Source organism: Eubalaena glacialis, chromosome 19 (assembly GCF_028564815.1).
Source record: "Eubalaena glacialis isolate mEubGla1 chromosome 19, mEubGla1.1.hap2.+ XY, whole genome shotgun sequence".
Taxonomy (NCBI): domain Eukaryota; kingdom Metazoa; phylum Chordata; class Mammalia; order Artiodactyla; family Balaenidae; genus Eubalaena; species Eubalaena glacialis.
In genome coordinates, this window is record NC_083734.1 from 61,387,333 (window position 1) to 61,413,415 (window position 26,083).

Below are 26,083 nucleotides of genomic sequence, written 5' to 3' on the forward strand. Positions count from 1 at the left end.
ATGACTCTGTGACTCCCCGTTCAGAGGAAGAGACCAGGACAAGAGGGGCCGGTCACAGGAGGCTCTAGCTCTTAGGTGAGGCCTGACAAACGCATAGGACTTGAAGGAAAGGAGGGGAAGGTGGTCAGTCTATGAAAAGGCACCGCCTATGGGAGGGGTATGAGATGCTGGAGGGAAAAAACGATAAGAGGCTAGAGGAGAGGATGCATGTGACAGAGGGAAAAACAAGCTGAATATAAATTGGATGGTTTGAGTGGAAAGAGACCATGAAACACCCCAGAAAACCGAGTGAGGTAATTTGGGGGCTTGGGACTGAGTAATAGGATAGAAGTCAGACAGAGAAAGACAAATATCATATGATATCGCTTATACGTGGAATCTGAAAAAGGGTACAAATGAATTATCTACAAAACAGAAATAGAGTTACAGATGTAGAAAATAAACTTACGGTTACCTGGGGGTAAGGGCAGGGGAGGGATAAATTGGGAGATCGGGACTGACATATACACACTACTATATATAAACTAGATAACTAATAAGGACCTGCTATACAGCACAGGGAACTCTACTCAATACTCTGTAATGGCCTATATGGGAAAAGAAGCTAAAAAAGAACGGATATATGTATATGTATAGCTGAATCACTTTGCTGTACACCTGAAACTAACACAACATTGTAAACCAACTATACCCCGATTTAAAAAAAAATTTTTTAAAGCATACAAATTAAAAGTGTTAAATTTCTGGAATAAAAGTAAAAACTCTTAAAAAAAAAAAAAAAGGATAGAAAATACCGTTCTATAATAATAGAAGACCAAGAGCTGCAGTTCTTAGTGTCTGTTAGGCACAGGCACGTTTAGGTACAGCACATAGGTGATCTCGTTTAATTCTCGAGTCAAGCCTCTGTGGCTGCTATGATCACCATCCCATTTTACAAATGTGTACACCCAGATTTAGTGAAGTCAAGTATTCAAGGTCACATGGCTGCAAATGACAGAACCAAACTGAACTCATGCTTTTTTGCCCTAATTACACCCAAGAGGAGAGGAATCTCATGAGGGTAGGGATTGGGGTAGGGCTGGCAGGTATGGTCAGAAGAAGAGCTGACCCAAGTGGGATATTGTTCTCAGGATGCAAGCTTAATACAAAAAGGAAAAGAACATTAGAAAAAGTGGGGGGAATGAGGAGGGTATACATAGAGGGATGGGGGCTGTATGGGGTCAGGGAGATAACTAGGTAGACAGAGAGCCAAGATCACATCGGTCAAGAGAAGTAGCGGCCCTGGGGTCAGGAAGACTGGGGTCCCTCTGCCAGCACCACGACTTGCTAACCGATGTGTCCTGGAGAAGCAATTTCACCGCCCTAAGCTTCAGTTCTCACATCCCTAAAATGGACATAATACACCTGACTTTACACGTATCATCTCTGAACCTTCTTCACTGTCCCATGGAGTGCCTGAGTATGACAGGCATGGGATAAACCATAACCTTGTTTATTACTCAGACTAGATGAATCAGTGAAAGGACAGATGCACAGAGAGATGTGAGGTCAGGGCACAGATGGGTATGACCAGGAGTGGGGTGGGCGGGAGGAATGTCTGTTCCAGATGGACTCAGTCTTTCTCCTCAAAGAAGCAAACGCATTTGCTGACAGTGAGGAAGGCAGAGGGAGCTGGAGACCTCCCAGGAAAGCAGAAGACCTAAACAACTTTCTCTGCAACTCTCAGAACATTAAAGCTGAAAGGGACCTGAAGGATAATTTAATTGAATTCTTTCCCTGTCTCCATTTTACGGGTGAGGAAACAAGCAAATGTGTTCCATAAAGGGCCAGATAGGAAATATTTCGGGCTTTGTGGGCCATAATTTCTGTCCAAATAACTCAATTTTGCCATTGTAGCATGAAAGCAGAGATAATACATAAAGCAAACAGGTGTGACTGTTCTAACACAGAAACTAGAACTCTGTATAACTTTCATGGGTCATGAGACATTCCTTTTGATCATTTTAACCATTTAAAAATGTGTAAACCATTTTAGCTCGTGGGCTGTACAAAAACACACAGTGAGCCGTAGTTTGCCAACCCCTGCCACAAAGTGGTTCTGAGGGACTTCCCTGGTGGCGCAGTGGTTAAGAATCCGCCTGCCAGTGCAGGGGACACGGGTTCGAGCCCTGGTCCGGGAAGATCCCACATGCCGCGGAGCAACTAAGCCCATGCGCCACAACTACTGAAGCCGGTGTGCCTAGAGCCCGTGCTCCGCAACAAGAGAAGCCACCGCTCGCCACAACTAGAGAAAGCCTGCGTGCAGCAGTGAAGACCCAACGCAGCCAAAAAAATAAAAAAGAATAATAATAATGTAAAAGAGAGTGATTCTGAGCTCAGGCTAAAGATAATCAGACATGAACCTGAGTCTTGCACCCCAGTTTACTACAGGTGAAACTTCAGCTTTGGTGTCTAGTCTTCCTACATTTCCTTACGCGCAGACTGCTCATTTATAAAATGTGGAGACACAGTAGACTTACTCCACGCAATTTCTGTGAGGGTTACCTGAGATAAAAAGGCGTGTAAAAGAGCTGAGCCGAAGGCCTGGTTCAAAATCAGACCAAAACAACAGACAGAGAACACCAGGCAACACAGTGTCAACTAACAGTTAACCCAGGGCCGGAACCCTGTGCCCATCTACTCAGTTCAGTACCTTTTCCAGTCCTGCAACCACCGGTAGACTTGGTTTTACAAGAAGTCAGATGTTCATGAATATGTAATTCAGTGGCACTAAAAAAAAATCCCCTATCCCCTTGGAAATGTCTTCCCATCTTGGAGATTCCCCCATCAGAAATATATTACTTTATTTTCAGCTGTTTTCCACTTGAACAATGCAGATTCCCCTTGGATGAGTTTTTAAGTTATATTTATTATGTAGTTTATTAACTACTTTTTAAGAGGTTCTCTTAGACACTAGATTTTGATAGGAAATAAAAAGAGGAAAGAAATGTGATATATCCAAACAATGGAATGCTATTCGGCTGTAAGAAGGAATGAAGTACTGATAACACGCTACAACACGAACGAACCTTGAAAAAAAATTAGGCTACGTGGAAGAAGGCAGATACGAAGACCACATGTTGTATGGTTCCATTCACAGGAAATATCTAGAATAGGCAAATCCATAGAGACAGAAAGTCAGTGGTTGCCAGGGGCGGGGAGTGGGAGTGACGGCTTTCCATCTGTGGTGACAAAAATGTTCTGGAACTAAACAGTGGTGACGGTTGCACAACCTTGTGAAGACAGTAAAACCACAGAATTGTAGACTTTAGAATGATTTAAATAGTGAGTTTTATGTTATATGTATTGATATTTGACCACAATAAAAACTATACATATATAAAGAAGACACATGAGGATTCCACAGGTGTGATAAGAAGTTCTCCTGTGAGAAGCAAGAGGAAAGGTTAGAAAAGGGAGACTGAATTCGTCAAAGCCCATCTCAGCCTACCTTACAAGTCTGCATAAGGCTAACTCTGCATGTTGCTAATCCATAATTTATTCAAACAGTACTTGTTAAGCACCTACCATGTGCCAGGCACTGAGCCTGGCTCTGAGGATAAACTAGAAAACAAGAAAGAAAAGTGTTTCTTACAATTCTTTCCAGTCTATAATTAACTGGAGCAAAAGCCCCCATCCAGTTATTTTTGCAAAAAAAAATATGCAGAATATTTACTGTAGAGTCATTATTATACAGTTTTTAAAATGACAGCATTTCTTCATTGATTCTCATTTTAAACCTGCCTGATAACTAGCATATCCAACAGTGAGAAAAAGGAAAAAATGTTCTTTGAATCAAGAGAACCACAGGATTGTGCTCTTGGCGGGCGGGGGCGGTGGAGTTGGGGTAGCAGAAGCTCCAGGGAAGAAGGATGGAATTTCGATGAGATCTGTTAAATTTGCGAACTTGTTATCTTCCCGAGGCTAAATCTCTACAAAGGACAGAAAATGTGACAGCTGTACTTCTTTTAAAGTGCTGTTTGCAGTCTAACAAGCTAACACTCTTGGCAGCACGTGTATTTTGTTTTTAAATCAATTCCAAATGATTGAAAATACATTTTAGATTTTTTTTAACTTTTAGGAACCTCAGATCTAAAACAATCCATAAAGCTGAGTCTGTCCTTTTTTTTAAAGACTTCTTTACCTTTCTTGATCATATACTCTTGCATTTACAATTTATATGAAAAACAAAGTTCTTCCTCAATCTCCACTATTTATCTTTTTCTTTTTTTGTTTAATTGAAGTATAGTTAATTGACAATGTTGTGTTAGTTTCTGGTGTACAGCAAAGGGATTCAGTTATACATATATATGTATAAACACATATATATCCTTTTTCAGATTCTTTTCCATTATAGGCTATTACAAGATATTGAATATAGTCCCCTGTGCTATACAGTAGGACATTGTTGTTTATCTGTTTTATATATAGTAGTGTGTATATGTTAATCCCAAGCTCCTAATTGATCCTTCCCCCCTCCTTCCCCTTTGGTGACCATAAGTTTGTTTTCTATGTCTGTGAGTCTGTTTCTGTTTTGTAAGTAAGTTCACTTGTATCATTTTTTTAGATTCCGCATATAAGTGATATCATATGATATTTGTCTTTCTCTGTCGGACTTACTTCACTTAGTGTGATAATCTCTAGGTCCATCCGTGTTGCTGCAAATGGCATTATTTCATTCTTTTTTATGGCTGAGTAATATTCCACTGTATACATGTACCACCTCTTCTTTATCCATTCATCTGTCGATGGACACTTAGGTTGCTTCTATGTCTTGGTTATTGTGCTGCCGTGAACACTGGGGTGCATGTATTTTTTCAAATTAGAGTTTTCTCCAGATATATGCCCAGGAGTGGGATTGCAGGAACATATTTATCTTTTATTCTCAGAGGCGTTTAAAATGGATAAATGCAGTTTGGAAAACAAATGAGTCCAGTTACATATAAATTCAGGTTACTATTAGGGTATGGTTTAAGTAGTTAATTTCTCCCAAACTTCTACCACAAACAGTAAAAGCATGGATGACTTCCTTGAGCCCAAATGGAGTAGAGGAAGGGTGAAATGTCTGAAATATTGATACCTCACCCACTAGGGTGCACCTGCCTTAATTTCACGCTTCTGAATTTGCACCATCTCTCTGTATTCTCTGCACGTTTCAGCCTTAATGTATCTTCCCAATCAAATTAGGCATTTCTTTAAAACAACAGAATTAGCGACCATCTAGTTACAAGAAGATGAAACCAAGCCCCAAGGAGGTAAGAGGAAATAGATGAGATTACACATCTAGTGAAAAAATACAGAAAACTGGTTAATTTTCTTTCTCTGATTTGTTGCTAAGTTTGTTGCTAAGAACTATGCAACGCTGTGGATGTAGACTTTGGAAATTTTGAGTTAAAAAAAAAAGCAAGTTGAAAATAACACAAAAATAATATTAACTGCTCATGAAATTTGGAAGAAACCATCTTAGGTTTGATTTTCCATTTCCTAGGTGCTCCCTCTAGCACTTTTGTTAAGACACTGGGACCCACGGAGCAGTTTTCCTTTTTCAGAGAGCAGGACCCACCTCCAGAGGTCCGGATGGTTAGAATCTCAGGCTCTAGAACCGAGGCTGGGGTTTCCGTCGGTAAAACCTCCAGAATGTCAGGCCCTCAGATGTGAGTAGCACTCGCCTGCCTTCACGGAGGAAAGCGAATGGGGTAAGCAGACAATCTCCCCGGGGCTTAGCAGGCAGGAATGTCAAGTTCATTAGCTAAAAACTAAAAACAGCAGGGTGGGAGACATGCTCCTATGAACGAAAACCGTAGAATCAGGCCTCCGGGCATGCCCTGGTGCAGAGGCAAGCGCGAGCTGGTGAACCGCCAACAAAATGTCATTATGAGTTGAGTTATCAAATGGTAGTGAAAGAAAACTACCAATACTAATCAACCCTTGCAAACTCTTTCCCATAAAGCTCGATATCTTTTTTTTTTTTTTCCTAACTGATAGAGAAAGTTAGTCGTCGACTTGCCAAAGGAAAGCTTTTCATGGCCAATTTGGCTCTCCACTTTAAACCCAGCTCAGGATATTAACAAAACCTGTTGCCAAGGGACAGAGATGCAGAGTTGAGTCTAAAATACAAAAAATTATATTCAGCTAGCTGCTGGAAGAAACCCTCTCTCAGCAGTACTTCATACTGTGGATGTGAGTCCGGCAATGAGCGGCTCCCAAGTTGCAAGGCCTTCCCTACCTTGGTCCCTGCCTTTTCTCCTCCCTCACCTCACTGCCCTGCTAGACGACCCCATACACTGCAGCCACACGAGGCTTTAGGATCTCCTGGACGCTCGTGCCTGCACACACCGCCCCTCAGACCAGAGCTGGGTCTGCTCAGACGCCCCACTCCCACCCGATCGCCAAGTCTCCCATTCCCTTTCCAAGATCTAAGCAGTTGTTCAGCCTTTCCTCTGAGCTCTCATGAAGTCACAAATGTTGGTACACACGTCGGTCCCTCATTAGAACGTGAGCTTCTTGCAAGTAGGAATCATCTCTCTGCACCCTCCCTGGCACCCAGCCGTGAACCACACCAAGAGCATCTAATAAATGGTCAGGGAACGAGTAAATGGATGAATGACTGCGTGCAGGATTGAACAGACCCATTCAATCATCTGATGACCGACTGAATAAACAGAGGTCCTGATTTCCTGGGCCTGGTGCTCTCGTTTATTTTTTATCTTTAGGCCTCAAGGGTTAGTTAGTTTCTGCCTTTATAGGATGAGCATAAGGGCTTCCCAGAGAGTCAAAGGTTGGCCTAGCATCAGGATGCGCCCGGGATGCTAACAACAGCCCATGTGAGTGTCAGGAGATTTGTCTTCCCGACCTAATCCACCGTCACCTTGGATTTCCCAGTGACTTAATCCCTCTTGATCATAACTGCTTTGTCTATAAAATGAAGTGCTTGGCCTACATGATTTCTAGGGTCCCCGCTAGATGTAACATGCCATGGTTCTAAACTCTTTACGTTTTGCCAGGTATCTATCTACCGCCCAGACTCTTTGTACCAATATACTTGGGCAGCTGTCACATCAGCGGAAAGTTAATCATGTATTTATCACTCAGCCATTAGAGAGCACCAGGGCGCCTTTTCTGTGCTGTTCTTCACTTCCAGGGCATTGACTCAGTTTGTTCACCAGATGGTATTATTGCTCTTTTCACTGCTCAAGTGGCCTCCTTATAAAGGCAAATGATGGTGTATATGGTCTGAGTCTCTTCCCCTCACAGAGAATATGAGGGAGTATGAGTAGACACAGCTCCTTCCTTAATAATTAAGTTCTTCATCATTAACGGTATGCAAATTTTTAAAATATTACGCAAATGTAAAATGCCACAGGTCACAATACTGTCAAAGTTTCATTCAAGTTTAAGGCTAAGCGGCCGTGTTCGCTGTTTTCATTTTCTCATGTATTTCCTGATTTATTATGTCGATCCATTTGTCTCACTTGGGCCCGTACTCAGATAACCTGTTCCTACAGCCCCTCTAAGTGGGCAGCGGGCCATGTGTTTGTCCTCACGCTCCTGGTGCATGTGAACACCTGACTCAGATCCAGTCAATCCAGCACCCACTCATCGTCAGAATTACTTTTTCTTTTGCAAAATAGAGATTTTGATCTCAGACCAGAGACTGCAACTCGTCAAAAAGTGGTGGGGACTCAAGTACAGAGTCACACAGATGCGGGGCTAGGGGCTCTGTTACACCACGCGCACACTGATAAGGTAGCAAAGCCTGGTCTGCAGGGGAAAAGAGTAAAGACTCTTCTAGAAAAGCAGAACGAGGCCCCTGCAAAGGGAGAGAGAAAGGAGTCAGAAGATGCCTTTCTCAGTTCCTACCCGGCTCCGCTGTACCTCCTGCAACTGGACTCAATAAAATTCTCCTTCATAAAGACTCTTTTATTGGAGGGAAAACAAAACACACACAAATACACAAATGCATACACATACCTGTGATCACTCTACCTGTATACTGTATACACTCCTCCTAGGTCATAAGCATCTTTCCATTAGTGGTTTCGTCCGCCTTCATTACCTATTACATCAGGTAGGCATCTGTAACTTCAGCTATTCCCTTATTATTATGCAATAGGGTGTTTCTATGTTTCACTATTTTCACGTGGCAGTTACATAGTGAAAAACATGAACTTTGGGATTTCAGTGAACTAGATTCAAATCCCAGCTCTGCAAACCACTAACTGTATGATTCTGGGCAAGTTATTAACCCAAGTTCCAATTTCCTCCTTTGTAAAATGGGGATAATTTTACCTACCTCTCAGGTTTTTATGAAGATTAGCCCTAGTAAGTTTAGTGCTTATCACAAAGCCTTGCACACAGTAGGCACTCAAAAATCACTCGCTATTTAGGATAGAGTCTCATAAATGGGAACAAAATTGTCCGGGTTCTCGACACTGCCCAACTGCTTTTGCAAAGACTCTGCATCCCCCGATATACTTTTTTTAATCGAATTATAATTGACATATATTATATTAGTTTCAGGTGCCTCCCCGCCCCCCCCCCCCGCACCGATACCCTTTTTAAAACAGAAAAGCAGCACAAACTTTCCTCTAGAAGTTTCATTTCTCCTTCCCAGCTTTGCCTTGGAATTGAAAGTCTAGGAGTCAGGGCTGCTTTTCCACATGAGACCGTGTTCACCTCCGAATCTGAGACGGAAAATCAGAGGCTGGTTTTAGCCCTAAAACCAGTGGTCTGACCATCCACTGATGCACTACTTCCTGTTTTCCTCTGACTCTGCTGGTCCCACTTGGAGAGCTGTGTGCAGGTACTCAGCGAGGAGAGGAGTCTGGGCTCGCTTTAAACAAGCCCCAAGCTAGTTCCTGTCGCTCTTCTTCCTCATATCCGTACACCCTGGCTGCCTAGGCAGGCGGCATCACACCGTAGGCAGGTGAACAGAGACTGCATCCGAAGCCGCAGGAAACAGGTGAGGTGGATGCTTATCTCTTATATGCAGGACCAATGTGGAATAAAAACTTACATTCATGCCTGGCTTCTGCGCCCTGGGCCCTCAGACCCCTTCTCTCTCTGATCCCCGCTTTCCAGCTGACCTCCCTGCTGCTGATTTCTTTACTCCTCTTCCATGTTGGCTCATCTCATTCTTGACTTTCTGCCTCACTACTGCTTGCCCACCTGTTCTCTTGCTGTTTGGATCACCTGCCCCGGGACCGTCCACCCAGCTCTGAGGGATGCCTTACCTTCCTGTGGCCCGTTCTGGGTTGCCCACCTGGCCGCGCGCTTGAAGGATGCTGCCATCAATACCCTGGCAGGACAATCTGACCGACGATGGACATCTGTCCTAAGCTGGGAAAGTTCCCTCCCACTGACCTTACCCCTGACCACCCCATATAACACATCCTGACACTTTCATCCCTTACTGTCCCCTCTTCCTGAAGCTGATGCGGGTATTTTTATTCAGAATTTTATGCTAAACATACTCAGACCACATAAAATAAAGCTGCCTATTAACACGAATAAGTAAGACACACAAGTTGAAAAGACCTGTTGTTAATAATCAATATTGGAAGAGCTTGCTAACACTCGAGTAGTACTTTTTTTTTTTTCCTGAGGCTTACAGGCCTTTTCTAAAAATAAGCTTTGCCCGGCTACAGATCCTTGGTTCTTACTCACTGCCGTTCCCTCTTAAGCTTTGTTCCATTAGGACTGGAACCATTTGCTACAAAGGGAAAGGCCTCCGTATATGTGCACGGAAGGGGCATGTGACAGCCACGGCCGGTTCACCAGCAAACACTAATTAAGTTTGGGACTCAAGACAGCAACAGCGCGCGCGTGTGTGTGTGTGTGTGTGCATGCGTGTGTGTGCGTGTGTGTGCATGTGTGAATTTAACAACCCCCTTCCCGCCGCCCCCCAGTTTAGAAGCATCCAGTCTCTCACTAACAACAGAAAATCAGAAGAAGGAGCCGGTAGTGTGCTCCAGGACCAGACGGCAAGTCTCCCGTTTTACTTGCTTATTCTCCTGAGAAGCACGACACCGAAAGTTCCATTTGGCCAAGTTACTGTCCTCCCTCTACCAACAGGCCCTGACCCAGGTCAAGGGGTGCCCTCCTCCTTCCTCCGTACCCCAGCCGCACCTTGTACCAAAGCTACACACGCATCACACCCAGGAGCGTTCACCTGCTGGCGTGCTCATCTTCTCATGCTACGGTTGAACTCTGTCCCCTCCCCCAAATTCCTAACTTGAAGACTTAGCCTCCAGCGCCCCAGACGTGAGAATTTGTTTTACTTAGAAATAGGGTGGTTGCATATATCATTAAGATGAGGTCATACAGGATTAGGGTGGGTCCCTAATCCAATAGGACTGGTGTGCTTATAAAAACGAGAAATTTGGCGATGGCACACACACACTGGGAGGAGGCCGTGTAACGATGAAGGCAAAGATCTGGGCAATGCTTCTACAAGCCAAGAAATGCCAAAGATCGCCTGCAAAGCCCCAGAAGCTAGGAGGAAAGCACGGAGCAGGCTCCCCCTCACAGACCTCAGAAGGGATCTACCCTGCTGCCGCCTTGAGCTCAGACTTCTCGCCCCCAGGGCTGTGAGACAACAAGCTCCTGTTGTGCACGGCACCCACTTTGCGGTACTTTGTTATGGCAGCCCTAGCAAACTGACACATCCTCCTAGACGGTGAGCTTCTTGAGGGTAGAGATGGAATTCTATGCACCTTTGTAGTCACTGAGCACAGCGCAAGGTGCAGGTTATTTATACGATTGTTCAATAACGCTTGTTAAATTCAACCAAGAAATATATGGTCCTCTGCCCCCGACACACAATCTCACGCATCTACCCCACCCCCTGCCCCGCCAACACTGACTTGCTGTCGGTCTTGCCTAAGGACAGGTCACACCAGAAAAGAAAGATTGAAATTTAAGACAGAAAAAGTCATCCTAACCCTAGTGTATCAAAATTTCTCAATCTCATTCTTAAATCAACTCCAGAACTAAATCTGCATTTTTTCCCCCTACTTTACCTATAAAAATAGAAGCTCATTCAGGATCAAAGTCCCAAGCAAGGAGACTTAGCAAGCCACTTGAAGGAGATGACAGAATTGGCAGGTCGGTCCTAGCCCCCTGGCTGATTGTATGTTCTCTTTAACTGCCCAGAAAGGTGAGGCAAAAACTGCCCCGTGGCTTTCCTGACTCTGACTGGGGGTGATTCAGCCCACCCACCTCACTCTACGGACCCTGAGCTGAATGAAGTCACCAAGGAGAAAAAGGTGACTTAGTATAGTTACACTGAGAAGCAGCCTGTTGTGAGCTCCAGAGCTGTAGGTCACTGTGTTTTTGAAACCAAGATAATGAAAGAAACACGGATTTAATCTAACAATTGTATTAAAATATCAATTGTATTAAATCTGTTCACCTTTTAAATGGAATTTTTCTGAAATTAAAAATACACACAAAAATGTATGAACTCCCTTGCCAGTCCCCGGTATCATGCTTGAGAAAGTAAGTGTGGTAAAACAAAGAACTTTCTGGAGCACTTCTCTTCAGGTAAAAGTAAAATGAGAATTCAGAAGTGTAGTTTTCCTTCTTTTCAACTGACTTCAGCTAATTCTAGAAAAGAGAAAAGGAACTAAGAAGTGGAAAAGGCAGGTTGGCGGGTTATAAAAAATGAAAATTACAGCTGTGGCCATGCTCTGGAAACTATTCCCTGACCTAGGTAGACGTTGATTATTGAACCAACAGCTTGCTTATATAATTACAGTGTGCCTATAAACCCAGTAGATATGATATACTTGTTTAACTATTAACCTCTAGATTTCCTGGAGTTTCCACAATCCAAAAAAAAAAAAAAAAAAAACACCTAAAAGTACGAGATATGACATGTTCCATTTATTAACCTACTGTGATCATAAGTGATAAAACCATATTGAGCTTGCTAAGAAAAGGAAGTTCTTAGAAAACACACATAAGGTCTTTGAAGCTCCAGAGATTTTCCTAGGGCATCTTCTCTTCTTTATTCTTCTAAGGAATTGTTCTGCCTCTATCAACATTGTGCTGGTTATTCTATTGATCTTGAAGTCAAGATCCTTCTCCATATTTACTTTGGATCTAGGACACCATTTCCTCAACAGCTCTGAAAATCATATTGATACTTGGGCGCTCATTGTAAAAAATGTTCCTGATCCCCCTCACCTGCAGGGCTTTCTAACCCATAGTATCTATTCTAAGCATATCTAAGATTCTAGCTTGTATTCTGTGCATTTCTGTGCAATCTTACCTCCTACTAGACTCTAAGCTCCTTAAGGGCTAGAGGGAAAGAAAGAGTAAAGCAAAGTTATGCTTATGGCAAGCTTACTATAGCTCAATGCCTCAAACCCAGAAGAGCTCTCAGTAAATAGTTCCTGAACGAATGAATGCCGAGCACTGGCCAAAGCACCTTACATACATAGCCTTGCTTAATCGTTATAACGATCCTGTGAATGAGTATCAGTCTCTCCATTTAGCAGGTCAGGAAACTGAAGCTAGAAGTCAAGTAGATTTTTCAAGGCTCATAGCTAGTAAGTGGGAAAGAGCAGCATGCATTTTTATTTAGTTCCACCTAGCACAGTATCTTAAACATAGCAATCGGTAAAAAGTTATTTGCTGAACTGATACGGACAGGCCCTTTATCCACGTTCTCTCTTTAGATGTGTTTGGAGTCTTTGGGGTGGTGTTTTTCAATGGCTAAGAAGTTTGGGGCACAGGAAGGAGTAAATAAAGTGGGGAGAAGATGCCTATAAAGATTTCAGATATCACAGAAAGGCTGTCTCTGCACATTCACTATGGAATAATTCCCAGACTCTTTGCCATTCTGTCCCCACTGGTTGCCCAGACTCTAGCCTCTCCCTTATCTCGAGCTCATCCCTCCCGTGTGGGACTGGAGTGGGGAGGGTGAGGAGGGGAGTAAATAACTCGTCACTCAACACCCAGGCCGCCTACTCCCACGGCTTCTGTGAGGGATCAAGGGAAGGAGTCACGCACAGGCGCTGGCTGCTGTGCGTGGCTGGAGAGACAGCTGGCAGAGGGCTCACCGGTTTAAGAGAGAGAAAACTCTTTGCGAAACCCCTGTTTCCTGTACCACAAAAAAGACGTGATTCCAGTTTCCTCCACTCTGTCCAGGGGAAGAGGGAAACAGTGAAGATGCGGGTTCAGGCCCAGTTTCAAGGAAACTGCACTTGTTACCTTTACATAGAAATAACCAAGAAGAAAGGAAATCGCTAAGCCAAAGAGGCTTGTTCCTCTACGTAGGTATGTTACCAAACGGGCCATGTTCTCATTACTGTTTTAAAACAATTCAACTTGGATGTGCAGAGAAACACATAAAGTTTAGATCTGCTTAGTTACAGCCTCTCAGAGAGCTAATGGAATCAACATTCATTACTGACGTTTAACATAAACTTCCTGTCTGTACACACCCGTATCTACCAGTAGACCAGTTGTAACCAACTTCCTTTAACCAATGGGCAGTTTGTACTTGGAACTCAACCTTAAAACTCAGAATGAGTCAGGCTCAGTATTCTATGATCAACAGAGGCTTAAAGGAACAAGTCAAAAGGAACCCATGTGTAGGTAGACCCAGGTCAGCCCCTCCTAATTACCATACCTGGCCCTGGTATGCACAAGTTCCCATGGCATCCATTCATGTTTTCCATCTCCAACCATGTCTTTTGGGAAATGGGTTCAGACATTTATTATGGAGTGACACCTCAAGTGGAGTAGCCAGGAGCTCAGGTACTGGGGTCACACAGACCTTGATTAAAGCAACTGCTCTGCCACGATCAACCTTGACATTTAACCTCTGGCCTCAGTTTGCTCATATACAAAATGGGGCATCACCTCATCGGGCCCTAGTGAGGGGAGAATGAGATAACTCATGTTCGTCACTAAGCACGGTATCTGGCATAGAGAAGGGCTCTCCAGCAGTGCAACCACCTAAGATGGTAGGAATGACGGCACCTCCTTGTATGGGACTTGAACGGACCTCATTTGGAAGACGGTGAACAAATCTGGGCTCGTCCTACCAAAGCTACTCTGTCCTCAGGTAGCCTCCATCCCCATCCTCCCCTCCCTTCATTTCCAGAACCTGTGCCAGGACCTTCCCTGCTAAATACGCACAATCCCCACAATATCAGTGACTCGGAAAGCAAAAGGATACTCATACGCAAAAGAAAACTGTCCCCAGGGCTGGGGCAGTTAATGTGAGAAAACGGCTCTAGCCTTTGTAGGAGGTGACAACCGGAAACCCGTCTGGGTGAGATGGAGGCTCCTACAATGAAGGGGGGCTTCCATCCTCATTCCACACAGACGACATGATGGCACCTCTGACCTGGGTCATGGCAGGAATCAACAAAGCCAGGCAATGGTGGTAGCATGAGAGGTGTTTTTAGTTCGTTTGTTTTTTAAACACAATATGGGACGAGGAAGGGGAGGATGAAGGGACCAGGAGAAGAACTAATGAACAGCCTCTCAACGGGAGAGGGGAGAAAGGCAAGAAAGGCAAAGAAACGTCAAGCAAACAGGAAGAGTGCAGCTGAGGGGAAAGGACCCCAGGATGGGCCAAAGGAGACGGGTAGCTCCGCTGAGCGGAAATGAGCAATGGCCGGCCAATCTCACAACCAGGAGAAACACCACTCAGACGTTTCCTGTGGGCTGGGCCCCAGAGGTCGCTGGCTGAGTCATGGGCGAGTAGTTATCCAGGTTAACAACTTCCAGTTAAAGCCAAAGAGGAATGTAATACGGACCAGGAGTCATTACGTGATTGAGGAAAGTCACAAAGGGCAAGGTCACCAAACTTTTTTTGAAAAGGGCCAGAGAGTAAATGTTTTGGGCCCTGCGGGACATACGATCTCCATCACAACTATTGGACTGTACAACCGCGGGGGGAAAGCAGCCCTAGACAACCTGTAAATGAATGAGCAGAGCTGTGTTCCAATAAAACTTTATTTGTAGACACTGACTTCGAATTTTATATAATTTTCATGTGTCATGAAATATTATTCTTTTTATTCTTTTCCCAATCATTCGAAAATGTGCAAATCATTTTAGCGCACAGGCTGTACTTAAAAACGGGAGGGGCTGGATTTGGCCCCCAGGCTGTAGTTTGCTGGCCCCCGGTTATGAGCTTGGGCCCCGTGGCCAAACAGGCTTGGCTTTGCATCCTGCCTGGGCTGCCTGCTGGTTCTCCAGCCGTGGGCAAGTTAGTGAACTCACCTGAGCCTCAGCTTCTTCATCTGTAAATTAACGATAACTGTATCTGTCCCCCTAGGATTTATGTGAAGTTCAAAAGCATAGCACCTGAAAAGTGACTGACATAAAATAAGTGGTGATGATGGTGATGGTGATAGAATTGGGTGTCTGGGTGTGGGTCGTGATGGCATCAGATCTATAGCTAATTGTCTCTGGAAAAAAAAAAAAAACAACCAAGGCTGACCCCAATCCGACTTAAGGAGGGATATACAGACTAGAAAATAAAACAGACGAAGAGAGATTCAGCAAGAGCCTGTTTAATGCTTCAACTCAGAACTGAGTTGACTAAATTACGATGATTTGTAACAGACTTCGTGTGTGTAGGTTATAACCTGACTACCCTTTCAACTGCAGAAAGAGGGGGTTTTATGAACTGTGTACCAAACATTATGGACCAGCTCAGGAAAGGAAGACCATCTGAGGAAGCAGAGTAGGAAACAGAACCGAGAGTGGGGTGCGTGGAGGGGGCGGCAGAGACAGTGGTAGGTGGTCGAGAAGGAAGTTGTTTCATTGGGGGGTTATCCATGCAGAGTTCCCTGTTTTGTCATAGGGCAGCCAGCTGTTAAAAACTTTCAGGTTATCTCTCACAACGCTTCAGAGGCTCAAGTTCAAAGGTAACGTACAAACCAGCCCCTAAAACCAGCACAGTGTGGAGGAGTTCACGTCAGTCCTACCCCACTGGACCCTTCAGACAACCCACCTTAGCTCCGCATATCTTTAAAAGAGTTAGCCAAGGCTCACGCAACCTTTAAATCTGTTTAGAAGGCCTAGGCAGGAGAAATCACACTTCTTCAGCCACTGTTAAGTTGCTTTTTATGCTGTTCTTGCAACTTCCAAATCATCAAGCCAAGATAGAATGGAAATATTAATGCAAAAAAAGGAAGCACAGGAAAACTGCATTATAATTTAACTACCCCACACATTTTATGAAATGTGGGGCAAAATGACAGAGATCTCCACGGATGAAAAATACTTTCACTGTCAGACATTTATTGAGCACCTAGTATTTATAAGCTCAATGCTCAAAGAGGCAGAGTTGCAAAGATGTATAAGAAGAAATATGAGCTACCCAGCAGGGACTCTCAGAGATCGTCCATAAAAGGCAAACAACAATTACAGTGGTTAAAACTTGCAGCTGTATAGTGTAGGCATTGGGAATTAAAATGAGAGCATTCGCAAAATATCCTTTGGCAGAAAATTGGTAAGAAACCCCACCACCATGATTGATGTATCACCATTTCTTGGGCACAGAAAAAGAACCCCTGCTGATTGTACTGTCAGCCTTCCTTACCAGCCTGCTCCCCACAAAAACAAACAAAACAAAAAATGTGAAATATAGTAAAGATTCTGGGGGGAAAAAATGTTTTATGAATGTGGATTACTAGTGTTTGTGTGTGATTTAGTGAAAAGAACATTGGGGCAGAGAATCAGGAGATGTGAGTTCCACCTATGGTTCTGTCTTCAGCCAAATCACTTTCTTCCAAAGCTTCAGTTTGCTCATTTGTAAAATGAGATGATTAGACTATAAAACTCCTTTCAAAGCTCTAAACTCTACTACTTAATATCAAGATGCATACATAGGCGCGTTTACTAAGGAAGGCTATGTTAAGAATACATGAAGTGTGATTGACTTGATAGAATTTCTGAGGTCATCAAAGTCGATCCTTGCCTTAATTCTTCTAACAAATCTAGTAAAGTAAGCCACCTTTTATGATTAGACATTACACATGAAGCGGAAAAAAAAAAAAAAAAAGAATTATTCTGCAACAATGCACATAACACAACCAGGTGCTTATGTGAGAATTATTTATGAAACCAAAGAAAAACTACTTTTGCCTGTAGAGATAACTGAAAATGCAGAAATGTCCAGAAGTTAGTAAATTCCAGATGGAATTTAAATCAAATCATTACACTTTTCTTATTATTTTCATAAGATCTGGATAGCTATAGTTAGTATAACAAAATGAGTTTATAAAGTATAAGTTTACTTAAGACATTTTGGTTAAAATTAAAATTAGAACTCACCAGGGAATTAAAGTGTTTAGATGCATTAAAGCTGAACCCAACTTTCAACCCATGATTACCTAAGCTCTGCCATCTTGGAATGTTCTGGCCTAACTCTGAAAATAATTTGATCCCCAAATTAAATTTTTGAAGATACATTTTATGAGGAAAAAAAGAAACACAAACACATGAAACACAAATATCAAAAGAAAAGAAAAATTCAACTTCTTTATCACTAAGAAATGCAAATAATAGTAAAATATTGATACTTTTTATCAAATTGGCAAAAAATTTTTTTCAAATTATTATACCCAGGATGAAGGAAAGTGAGCATAACCTTTCTTTTTCTTTCTTTTTTTATTTTTATTTTTTTTAGTTTTTATTTTATATTGGAGTATAGTTGGTTTACAATGTTGTGTTAGTTTCAGGTGTACAGCAAAGTGACTCAGTTATACATACACATATATCCATTCTTTTTCAAATTTTTTCCCATTTAGGTTATTACAGAATATTGAGTAGAGTTCCCTGTGCTCTACAGTAGGTCCTTGTTGATTATCTATTTTATATATAGTAGTGTGTATAACCTTTCTGAAGAGTAATTTATTTGGCAGTATTTAGCAGGATGCTTAAGAGGAGAGAATGGGCACTTCCACACATTACTGGTGAGAATAAGAACTAGTTGCAGGCACTCTGGAGGGCAGTACATCCATGCCCGCCCTTTGCTCAGCACTTCCACTTCTAGGAATTCATTCATCCCAAGGAGATAATTGGGCCAATGTGCAAAAATGTGTGTTCAAGGTATTCCTTGCAGTTTTGTTTATAGCTGTAAAAAAGTGGAACTCTGTGAAAGTCCAGTTGGAGATTGATGAAACAGCTACATTCTTACAAATTAAAATGAGCAATTGCTAAAAAGAATGAGGAAACTGTATGTGCGTGAGTATGGAAAGATGTCCAAGATATATGGAGTATGAAGCAAGTTGCAACATATCATATAGAGTGTGTAAAAGAGCACGTATGCAGACATATGTATGCATGTACAAATGCAAAGAGTCACTAAAAAGTTAACAGTAGGTAGCTGTGGGTGGTGTGACTTTGAGTGATTTTTATTTTCTTATTATGAATTTCTCTTCAGCTTGAATTCTTTTCAGTGAGTATATATTGTTTTTATAGTAATAAAAAAACTATTTTTAAAAGGTGAAGAAAAGAATGGGGCATGGGGAAGAATTAGATGTCCATAACCTGTAGTTCTGTGTCCTGGAATTTACTCTAAGACCACAGTATACGTAATAATGTATGAACGGGATGATTATCATAGCAATATTCATAATATTGAAAGTTAATAAACATTAATGTTCTATTTAAATAAGTACACTAGAATTAGATATTATTAATGTAGAAATATATTAACTTGGAATATTTCACAGTATTATTGGTAAGTGAAACAAAAGGCAACTAAATAATTTTATACACATTTTGGATTTATTCATATTCACATATATATAGAATAGAAAAAAGTCTGAAAGGATATATGCCAAAATGTATACTGTGGTAACTAGTGATTCTTATTTTTCTTCCCTACATTTTCAAATGTTTCCACAATAAACAAGTATTATTTATGTACTTTTTTCTTTTAAGTTTTAAAAACATCCCTTATAGACCTTTCAGACTTTAAAATAATACAAAGTAGTTACAATGATACTAATCTGTGAAAAACAAAGGAATGAGAATCTCAGCCCTTTGCTCCAGCATCAAATTACCACCAAGAGACCCCCGGAAAGCCCCTGCAGCTGACCTGCAGTGTGTTGTAAAGTAATGAATGCCACACTGATGCAAAACAAACTCAGGAAACCCAGGGTACCTATTCTGATTTTGTGTCCTGCGATGTGCGAGGTTATAAAACATACTGGCTCAGATTACAGGCTAAGCATGACAAGTCCCTCTGGTGCAACCTAACAAAGGAATTTACAGAATGAGAAATTTACACATTTCGTTTCCCAGGGTAGAATGAATTACAGAAGCAAAGAACCCACAGTAGGGTTAAGTCCTTGCCTGTCACTCTCCTACATGCTTCTGAATTATGCCTTATACACAGTTCCCATGACACAATGTACCTATTACTATTTTAAACCAAGATAAACTAATATTTTTTAAAGGTGAATAGAAGGAGAAGTGAGAAAAAGTGCATTTGTAACAGGGTCAAACTCTTTGTATATTTTCAGGTGAACCGGGGGATGCCAGACCTCTCTCCCCCGACCCTCCCTCCCTCAGATCATTATGGCTGATAACAATAGTTTTACTTTCCCGGGTAATGTAGATGACACATTTTTCCTGTAGCCTGTCTTCCTGTAAAGTGCAGGAATTCCTGCACCTTCTGGGTGCCCTTCCTGTTAACTTACATTTCAGATTTCCTCAAAAGGCATTCTACCACTTTAATATTTGAAAAATGTCAGCTCAACCCCAGATAGCTAACATAAACAAGCTGAAAAGCATACCACCTAAAGTTACAACTGTGGAAAACAAAATTTCTTTTTAAGAAATTCTTTCTCGGAATCTCACTGTTGGTAAGGCTGGAAAGAAGTAACCCAGTCCTTCCAGCTCGCAGGGAGTCTGTAATTCTTTTGCCTCTGCTGTGCCTTAAATTAGAGGTCTGTAAAACGGAATTATAGTGATCTAGAAAGTTCATAAAGGTCCTTGAATTGAACATGTTGTTAAATTCTTCAATACTATGAGGTTATAGCCACCTTTCACTTTTCCTCCATTTCATTTGCTTATAGTATTACAAAGAAGTTTGGTACTGCAAAAAAACAAAAACAAAAACAAAAACAAAACACTATCTTGGCCATTTGAGAATACCGTAGCTGAATTAGGCCAGTTCCACATTTAAAGCCCAGGCCAAAAGTCTTTGCCATTTCTGAAATGATCACACACTTCCTTCTATCAAAAACTTTCCTTTTGGACAGGAATCCCATGTTCACGCCAGATGCACCTTCCAAAGGGGACCCAATTAAGAAAACTATTTGGATAAATGGGAATTCGTGTAAAGAACCACCAGTACCTGATCTACTATGGGTGCACCCATAATGGAAGAGTGCCATGCTAATATGTTTTTCAGTTTCCCAACTTCTTCTGCTAGGAGGGAGCCGCCTTAGGAGTGAGCCCCCCAAAATGCACAAAGAAACCTGATTGAGTTTAAACCCTAAGGTCCAAAGATAAGATCACTAGAGCACCCCCTTCCTATCTCCCAGAGAGATCACTGCCATCTCTAAACTCCAAATGCACCATTTTGCTTCACTATCTATGCAATTATCTTATATCACAATGATTTGCATACGTGCTTTCTTTCACCAACTACCTGGTAAATTCCTTGAAGGAAACAACTACATATAAAATATTTTTGTATGTCTCCAAATCCTGTGCACTACAAACACACACACACACCCCTCATAATATATATACTCATATATTAAACTGACCTGAATGAATGAGTGAATGCACACCAAATACAAAGTAACTAGATGCAATCTCTCTCACACATCAAAGCCTGGAATGCCCTCCTAAGCGATTATTTCTCTGCTCAATTAAAAGATTGTCGGTTTTCCCGATATTAAGGAACATTGGAAGCTCGTAATGCCAATTCTTAGGTACTTTGGCACTCTTAGCTTTTCAGATTTCCATTTTTTCCCCTAATATCCAAAGAAAAGAAGAGCCCTACTTTGAATTCTTGAGAATATATATTACTTCCTTCTGGGGCTGAGATGTCTGATTCCCATCAGGTAGAACTAAAAAGTGACACAACAACTCTCCCAAAAGTAGCAGAACGCTGATGAGATACTTGAATTTCACTGGCTCTTACTTACCTAACGCCCTGGGTAGCCTGTCTCACCTTGTGCTGAGCTCACCTCTCCTTCCCATACATTCTCACAGGGCATATGCTTTCTCTATGCTCAATAGGGATTTGTTCTAAAACAAGTGACTTACAGTCCTAGGGCCACCTGACAACACCCCCTCAGCTCTCTAATGCCATGTCAGGATTTTTATATTTTTAATCCCCTCCCCAGCATGACATTACGCCTGCAAAATACAACTGTGTAAAAAGAATATTTTTAAGAACAACAAAAAAAAAAAAAAAAGAAAGAAAGAAAACAACCATAACCCTGAACTTCTGACCTATTACAGCTGACTAAATATATGCAATTACACACTTAAAAGATTTCATTATGGTTGTCAATGAAACAGTGCAGTCCTCCCACATTGGCGTAATGCTTAAAAGTACAATTTTTCTCCCAGTGTTTTCCCTCGAGATGCAAAGCATCTCCCAAATGGGAAGACATAAAACCTCGATGTCCTCATTGCTGCTTCTAAATACTGTGAACCAATAAGCAATTGGTGTAAAGTGCAAAATCTCGGAAGAGAAAGACTTCTTGTCTGCTTTTTTGTAAAATGCTATTATTCACCTTTACTTCCTTTAAAGATCAGAAGTTGCTTAATGTTCAAATCGATACCAATGGAAATTTAACTAAATACTAGCACCAACAATTCATTCCCAAAGGAATATAAGATTACATTAATTTCCTACTAGTTTAACTCAAGTTTTACCTTTCATTTTCATCTACAGACTTTTTAAAAGTTTGTATTCCTGTTGCACGTAAAATTACCTAGTATATGTGTGCATACTAAAGAATTTTACAATTATATAAAGCATTGCACATTTAGACGCTACCAACCTGCTCTATCTCTCCTGACTGTGCAAAAGGCAAAAAGAGCTCAGTAATCCTAGCAGAAGAATGCAAATAACGTCAATGCACAGCTGAACTGCAAGCCCTGCCTTACAGGAACTCTCTGTGTCTGCAAAAAAAAAAAAAAAAAAAAAGACACATACTAAACAGGAAATGCAACTGAGATGTGGAAAACCTCAAACTTAAAAATGCAATCGCCAGGCGAAAATTGCATCCATGCATTCATAAATGCATGCACGACCCTTTGCATTTTTGCAAGTAATGCAAATAGGCTCTTACCTTTCGACTGAGACATTTTCCCCTTTCCTTTGATGGGGGAGGGGAGCACAAAAGACTTTGCCTTGCTTCTCTTCTGTAGCTAGTTTTGCAACAAAGATGCAAGCTGCAGGCGTGCAATCTTCATGCAAGTGGAGTTTCTCTTGACCGAGGCAGCAGATGGACTTTCAGGGAATCCAGATGGAAATGCACACCTTGCAAAACAGACTGGAAAGTGATTTTTCCCCCAGTTGCAACGTTAGGGAAGGCTGTGCTGCAGCTACATGATGGGCCAGGGCTGGCAGCTAAAAGCTCCAAACTTGGAACTGAGTATCTTAGTGCGCAGACGTCCTTCCTGCGAAGGGCGCGGGGGCCGCTGGGAAATGTAGTTCCCGAGCGGAGTCCACGGGGCTCTGATTTAAGGACACGTGGTCGCGCGGGTCGCTGAGCGGGGTGATTGGGAGCAACATAGGTTGCATCCAGGTAAACAAGTCATAGACGCACTCGGTACTAAGTGATGGGAGAAAAAGGCAAGGCCCAGGGGAACGGGCATTTACGTTCTCCAAAAGCCCCTGAAACAACAGCCAAAAAACATGTCAGTTTGGCTAAAAACCACTCGGCCCGCTCAGAAAGTCAGTTTCGGGGTTCAAGTGTTTGCAGGGCAGCACCTGTTGGACTGTTCCTGCCTGTAGACGTTGTATTCCTCTCAAACGTGCATTTAAAAAAATCTTTTTCTTGCCTGGAGAATTCGCTGGTGATTTGGCTGGGCGGGGGTTACTGCAGAGGAGATGCAGAGGAGATGCAAAGGATCCGGGTCGGTTACGAGCCAGGAATCTGAAGTTCAGTCCCGGGGCGGAGTGGAGGTGGGGGGATCGGGGAGTTCTCATTTCTTGAAGGGTTAAAGAGAAAGTTCCGCTGTTGGTGTGTCAAAGCAAACTTTATCAGAGTTCAAATGTTTCCATGTTTTTCTCTCACCTGGGTGGGAGGAAAGTCCCTGGCCTCAGGGAGAAAGTGGGTGGTCATCTTAAATTAACAAAATCAAATATCTTGAATTTATTCAACAAAATTTACAGACTTTTGTTGAGCTCCCAGGGTGTGCCAGGCACCTTTCTCGGACCTTGGGTCATCCCACTGTCATGTATTGCTCACAGCTAGGGCCTGGGCACCATCCTGGCGGAGAATAGGGTCACCCCTTCTCAGGGAAGCAGAGAGGCATAGAATATTCCATTAGTGAGGGGACCTGGGCTGAAATGAGCTCAGACTTCTACTTCATCGAGTGGACCGGACTCAGAAATGTGCTTTTCAGGTACAGAGGGAGGAATTGAGGGTGTGGAGCTGCTGAGCTGTGAATAAGCACAGTGGAAGTCTGCAGAGCACCTCTTCAGGGGCCGGCAAGGCTGCCTGCTGCATTGTATGCAGAAGTGGGAGTGGGTGGAATTTACCAGTGGGGACTGAACAGGGCCTTAAAGTCAGGCCAGAGGTTTGGACTTTATTCTGCAGATACTTGCAAGGCGGTGAAAGGGCTTTGAAAAGGGGTGTACCTGAATCAAAGCATTGTTTTAAGAAGGTAAATTTGCCCTCAGCGATCAAGGTGAGTTGAAACTGGGAGAGGCTGGAGATAGGTCAGGTCAGTAGCAAAAGGCAAAAAGACGCACTTTGAAAGAGGGTTCGGCTGTATTTGATGACTGCTGATGAACACTGTTGGAATTTTATTAAGAATTCTAAGAAGCCAGGGCCTTCTGAGTAATGGATGAATCAGAGGGAAGAAGGCTACCATGTTTCAGCTACAAATCAGCAAATCAGCTCTTAAAACAAATATGCAATAGGTCATGGAACTAACATTAATTTACTTAAGTTGATCCCCTCTGCTGACATTAATGAGAATTAATCAAGGTCACCTCATGTGCATACTAGCTTCTGCCTCAGAAAGGCAGAGATCTCTGTTCCTTGAGCTCAGACGGGAAGACTTGCTACTTCACTTTCTTTCTCTCTCCTTCTGGGCGAATCCATGCTGTCTGTTCCTCCCTTTCTTACACACACAATCTCAGCCTCATCGAACCAGTATTTGTTCCTCTAAGTCTCATTTAAGCAAGAGACATGTGGGCATGGAGATCCATTTTAATGCATCCAGGTCACTTTCCTAAGCATCGACGGAGCCGCTGCTGTGCGCGGGCCCTGGGTCAGCTCCTGGAGCTGCTCGGAGACTCAGCCCAGGCAAGGCCTGAACAGCCGCCTACAACTCGTTTCCATTTGCATTTTATGTGCTCGGCAGCATTGCTCTTAAATCGCCCTAGGCTCCCATCTGTGGAAGAGCTCTAATCACATCATGTCCGGTGCATTTTGCCGCCATTGTTAGTGTAGTTTCTCTGCACAGGCGTGCACGGTTCACAGCTGGCAAATGGCTTGTGTCCTGCAAGTGAGTCTGTAATTCATTTTCCCATAGAAACAGTGATATGTTTAATAGCCAGTGCACATCTACGCTCACACACCCACATCTATGCAAAATACCTTTGCCCATAAATTGAACCATACATTTAAAAATTGCAACATGTATCATTTTTCTTTCTGGGAAAAACATATTTTGAATTTCCCCAGGGAACTCAACCTCTCTGTAAAGTCTTAGATTCCCAGAGAAAAAGTTGTTCTTCTTCTTGCCTTGGTGGTAAAAGGTTTCCTCCACCTCATTCCTAGGTGGAAGAAGAGGTTGTACCTCCCTACAGACGTGAGCCTTTCTTCTTCTTGCCCGTTTGTGGCAATGCTCCTAGGAAGAGAATCCCTCCCACAGTGGGAATGGCAAGAGCCAAATCTGCAGCACATTAGGTGTTTATCTTGAGGTGACCTGTGCTCCTACTTCGAATCCCTCATCTTTGAAGTCTGTACTTCCCATCTTTCTAAAATGCAAGTTTGATGCGCTCTCCCCCCAGCTTCTAGTTACCTTTGAGATCACTCCCAAACTCTCGGGCTTGGTATAATTGGCTCCTCAAGACCTGGTTCCTGCTTACTGTGCCGCTTCGTTCTCACCCTGTGCTGATGCTACAGCCAGAAGCCAGGTTTGCTCCCTCCTTGCTTCTAGATGCACTGCTCCCTCTGCCTGGCAAGCCTTATCCACTCTCTTCTTAGCTCCTTCGGATTTGTCCTTGAAGACTCTGCTTAGCAGGCACTTCCTTTTGGCCACCTCCTGGGATGCATCACCCTGTGGCCACCTTCAGTGTGAATGAGAGTATTCCCTAATTCTGTAGCACCCTGCCCACAGCTGTCTCTCAACACTCACCCTAAGGCAGGCAGGTGTTCACTTTCGTATGTGTCTCCCCCAGGAGACTGCACTGCTGGAGATCAGAGACTAATCTCTGTGTTCCCCATGCCCAGCATCTAGCATACAATGCTCACTCAAATGCATGCTGAAGTAGGGAATGGAGTAGATGGAAGAGGGCCTGTCGCCTCAATGACCTGGACTAACTAGATTCCAGCGACAGAGTTAACACCTGCAGGGGAAACTGGAACACCTGGGAAGAGCCCTTTGCTGTCAGGTTAGAGGTACGAGACGCTTGGAAGGAGGCCCTTAGGTTAGGTCCGACTGGCTGTGAAGGAGTTGCTCTAGAGGGTTATGTGAGCTGGAGAAGGCGGAGGGTGGGGGTAGAATGTCTCAACCGAGGGTGACTTTTGACCCCCAGGGAATATTTGACAATGTCTGGAGATGGTTTTGGTTGTCACAACCAAGGGCTAGTGGTGATTGTGGCATCTAGTGGGTAGAGATGAGGGATGCTGGC

General features: G+C 42.9%; 1 protein-coding gene across 1 annotated transcript in view; it reads right to left on the reverse strand.

The window, feature by feature from the left end:
- Positions 1–22,599, reverse strand: part of MAP2K6 (mitogen-activated protein kinase kinase 6) — a 123,215-nt gene extending 100,616 nt beyond the window's left edge. Inside the window, exon 1 of the mRNA XM_061174852.1 lies at positions 22,341–22,599. Coding sequence (XP_061030835.1) covers positions 22,341–22,356 — 16 coding nt within the window. The 5' untranslated portion in view covers positions 22,357–22,599. The remainder of the gene's footprint in view (positions 1–22,340) is intronic.
- Positions 22,600–26,083: the final 3,484 nt, after the last annotated feature.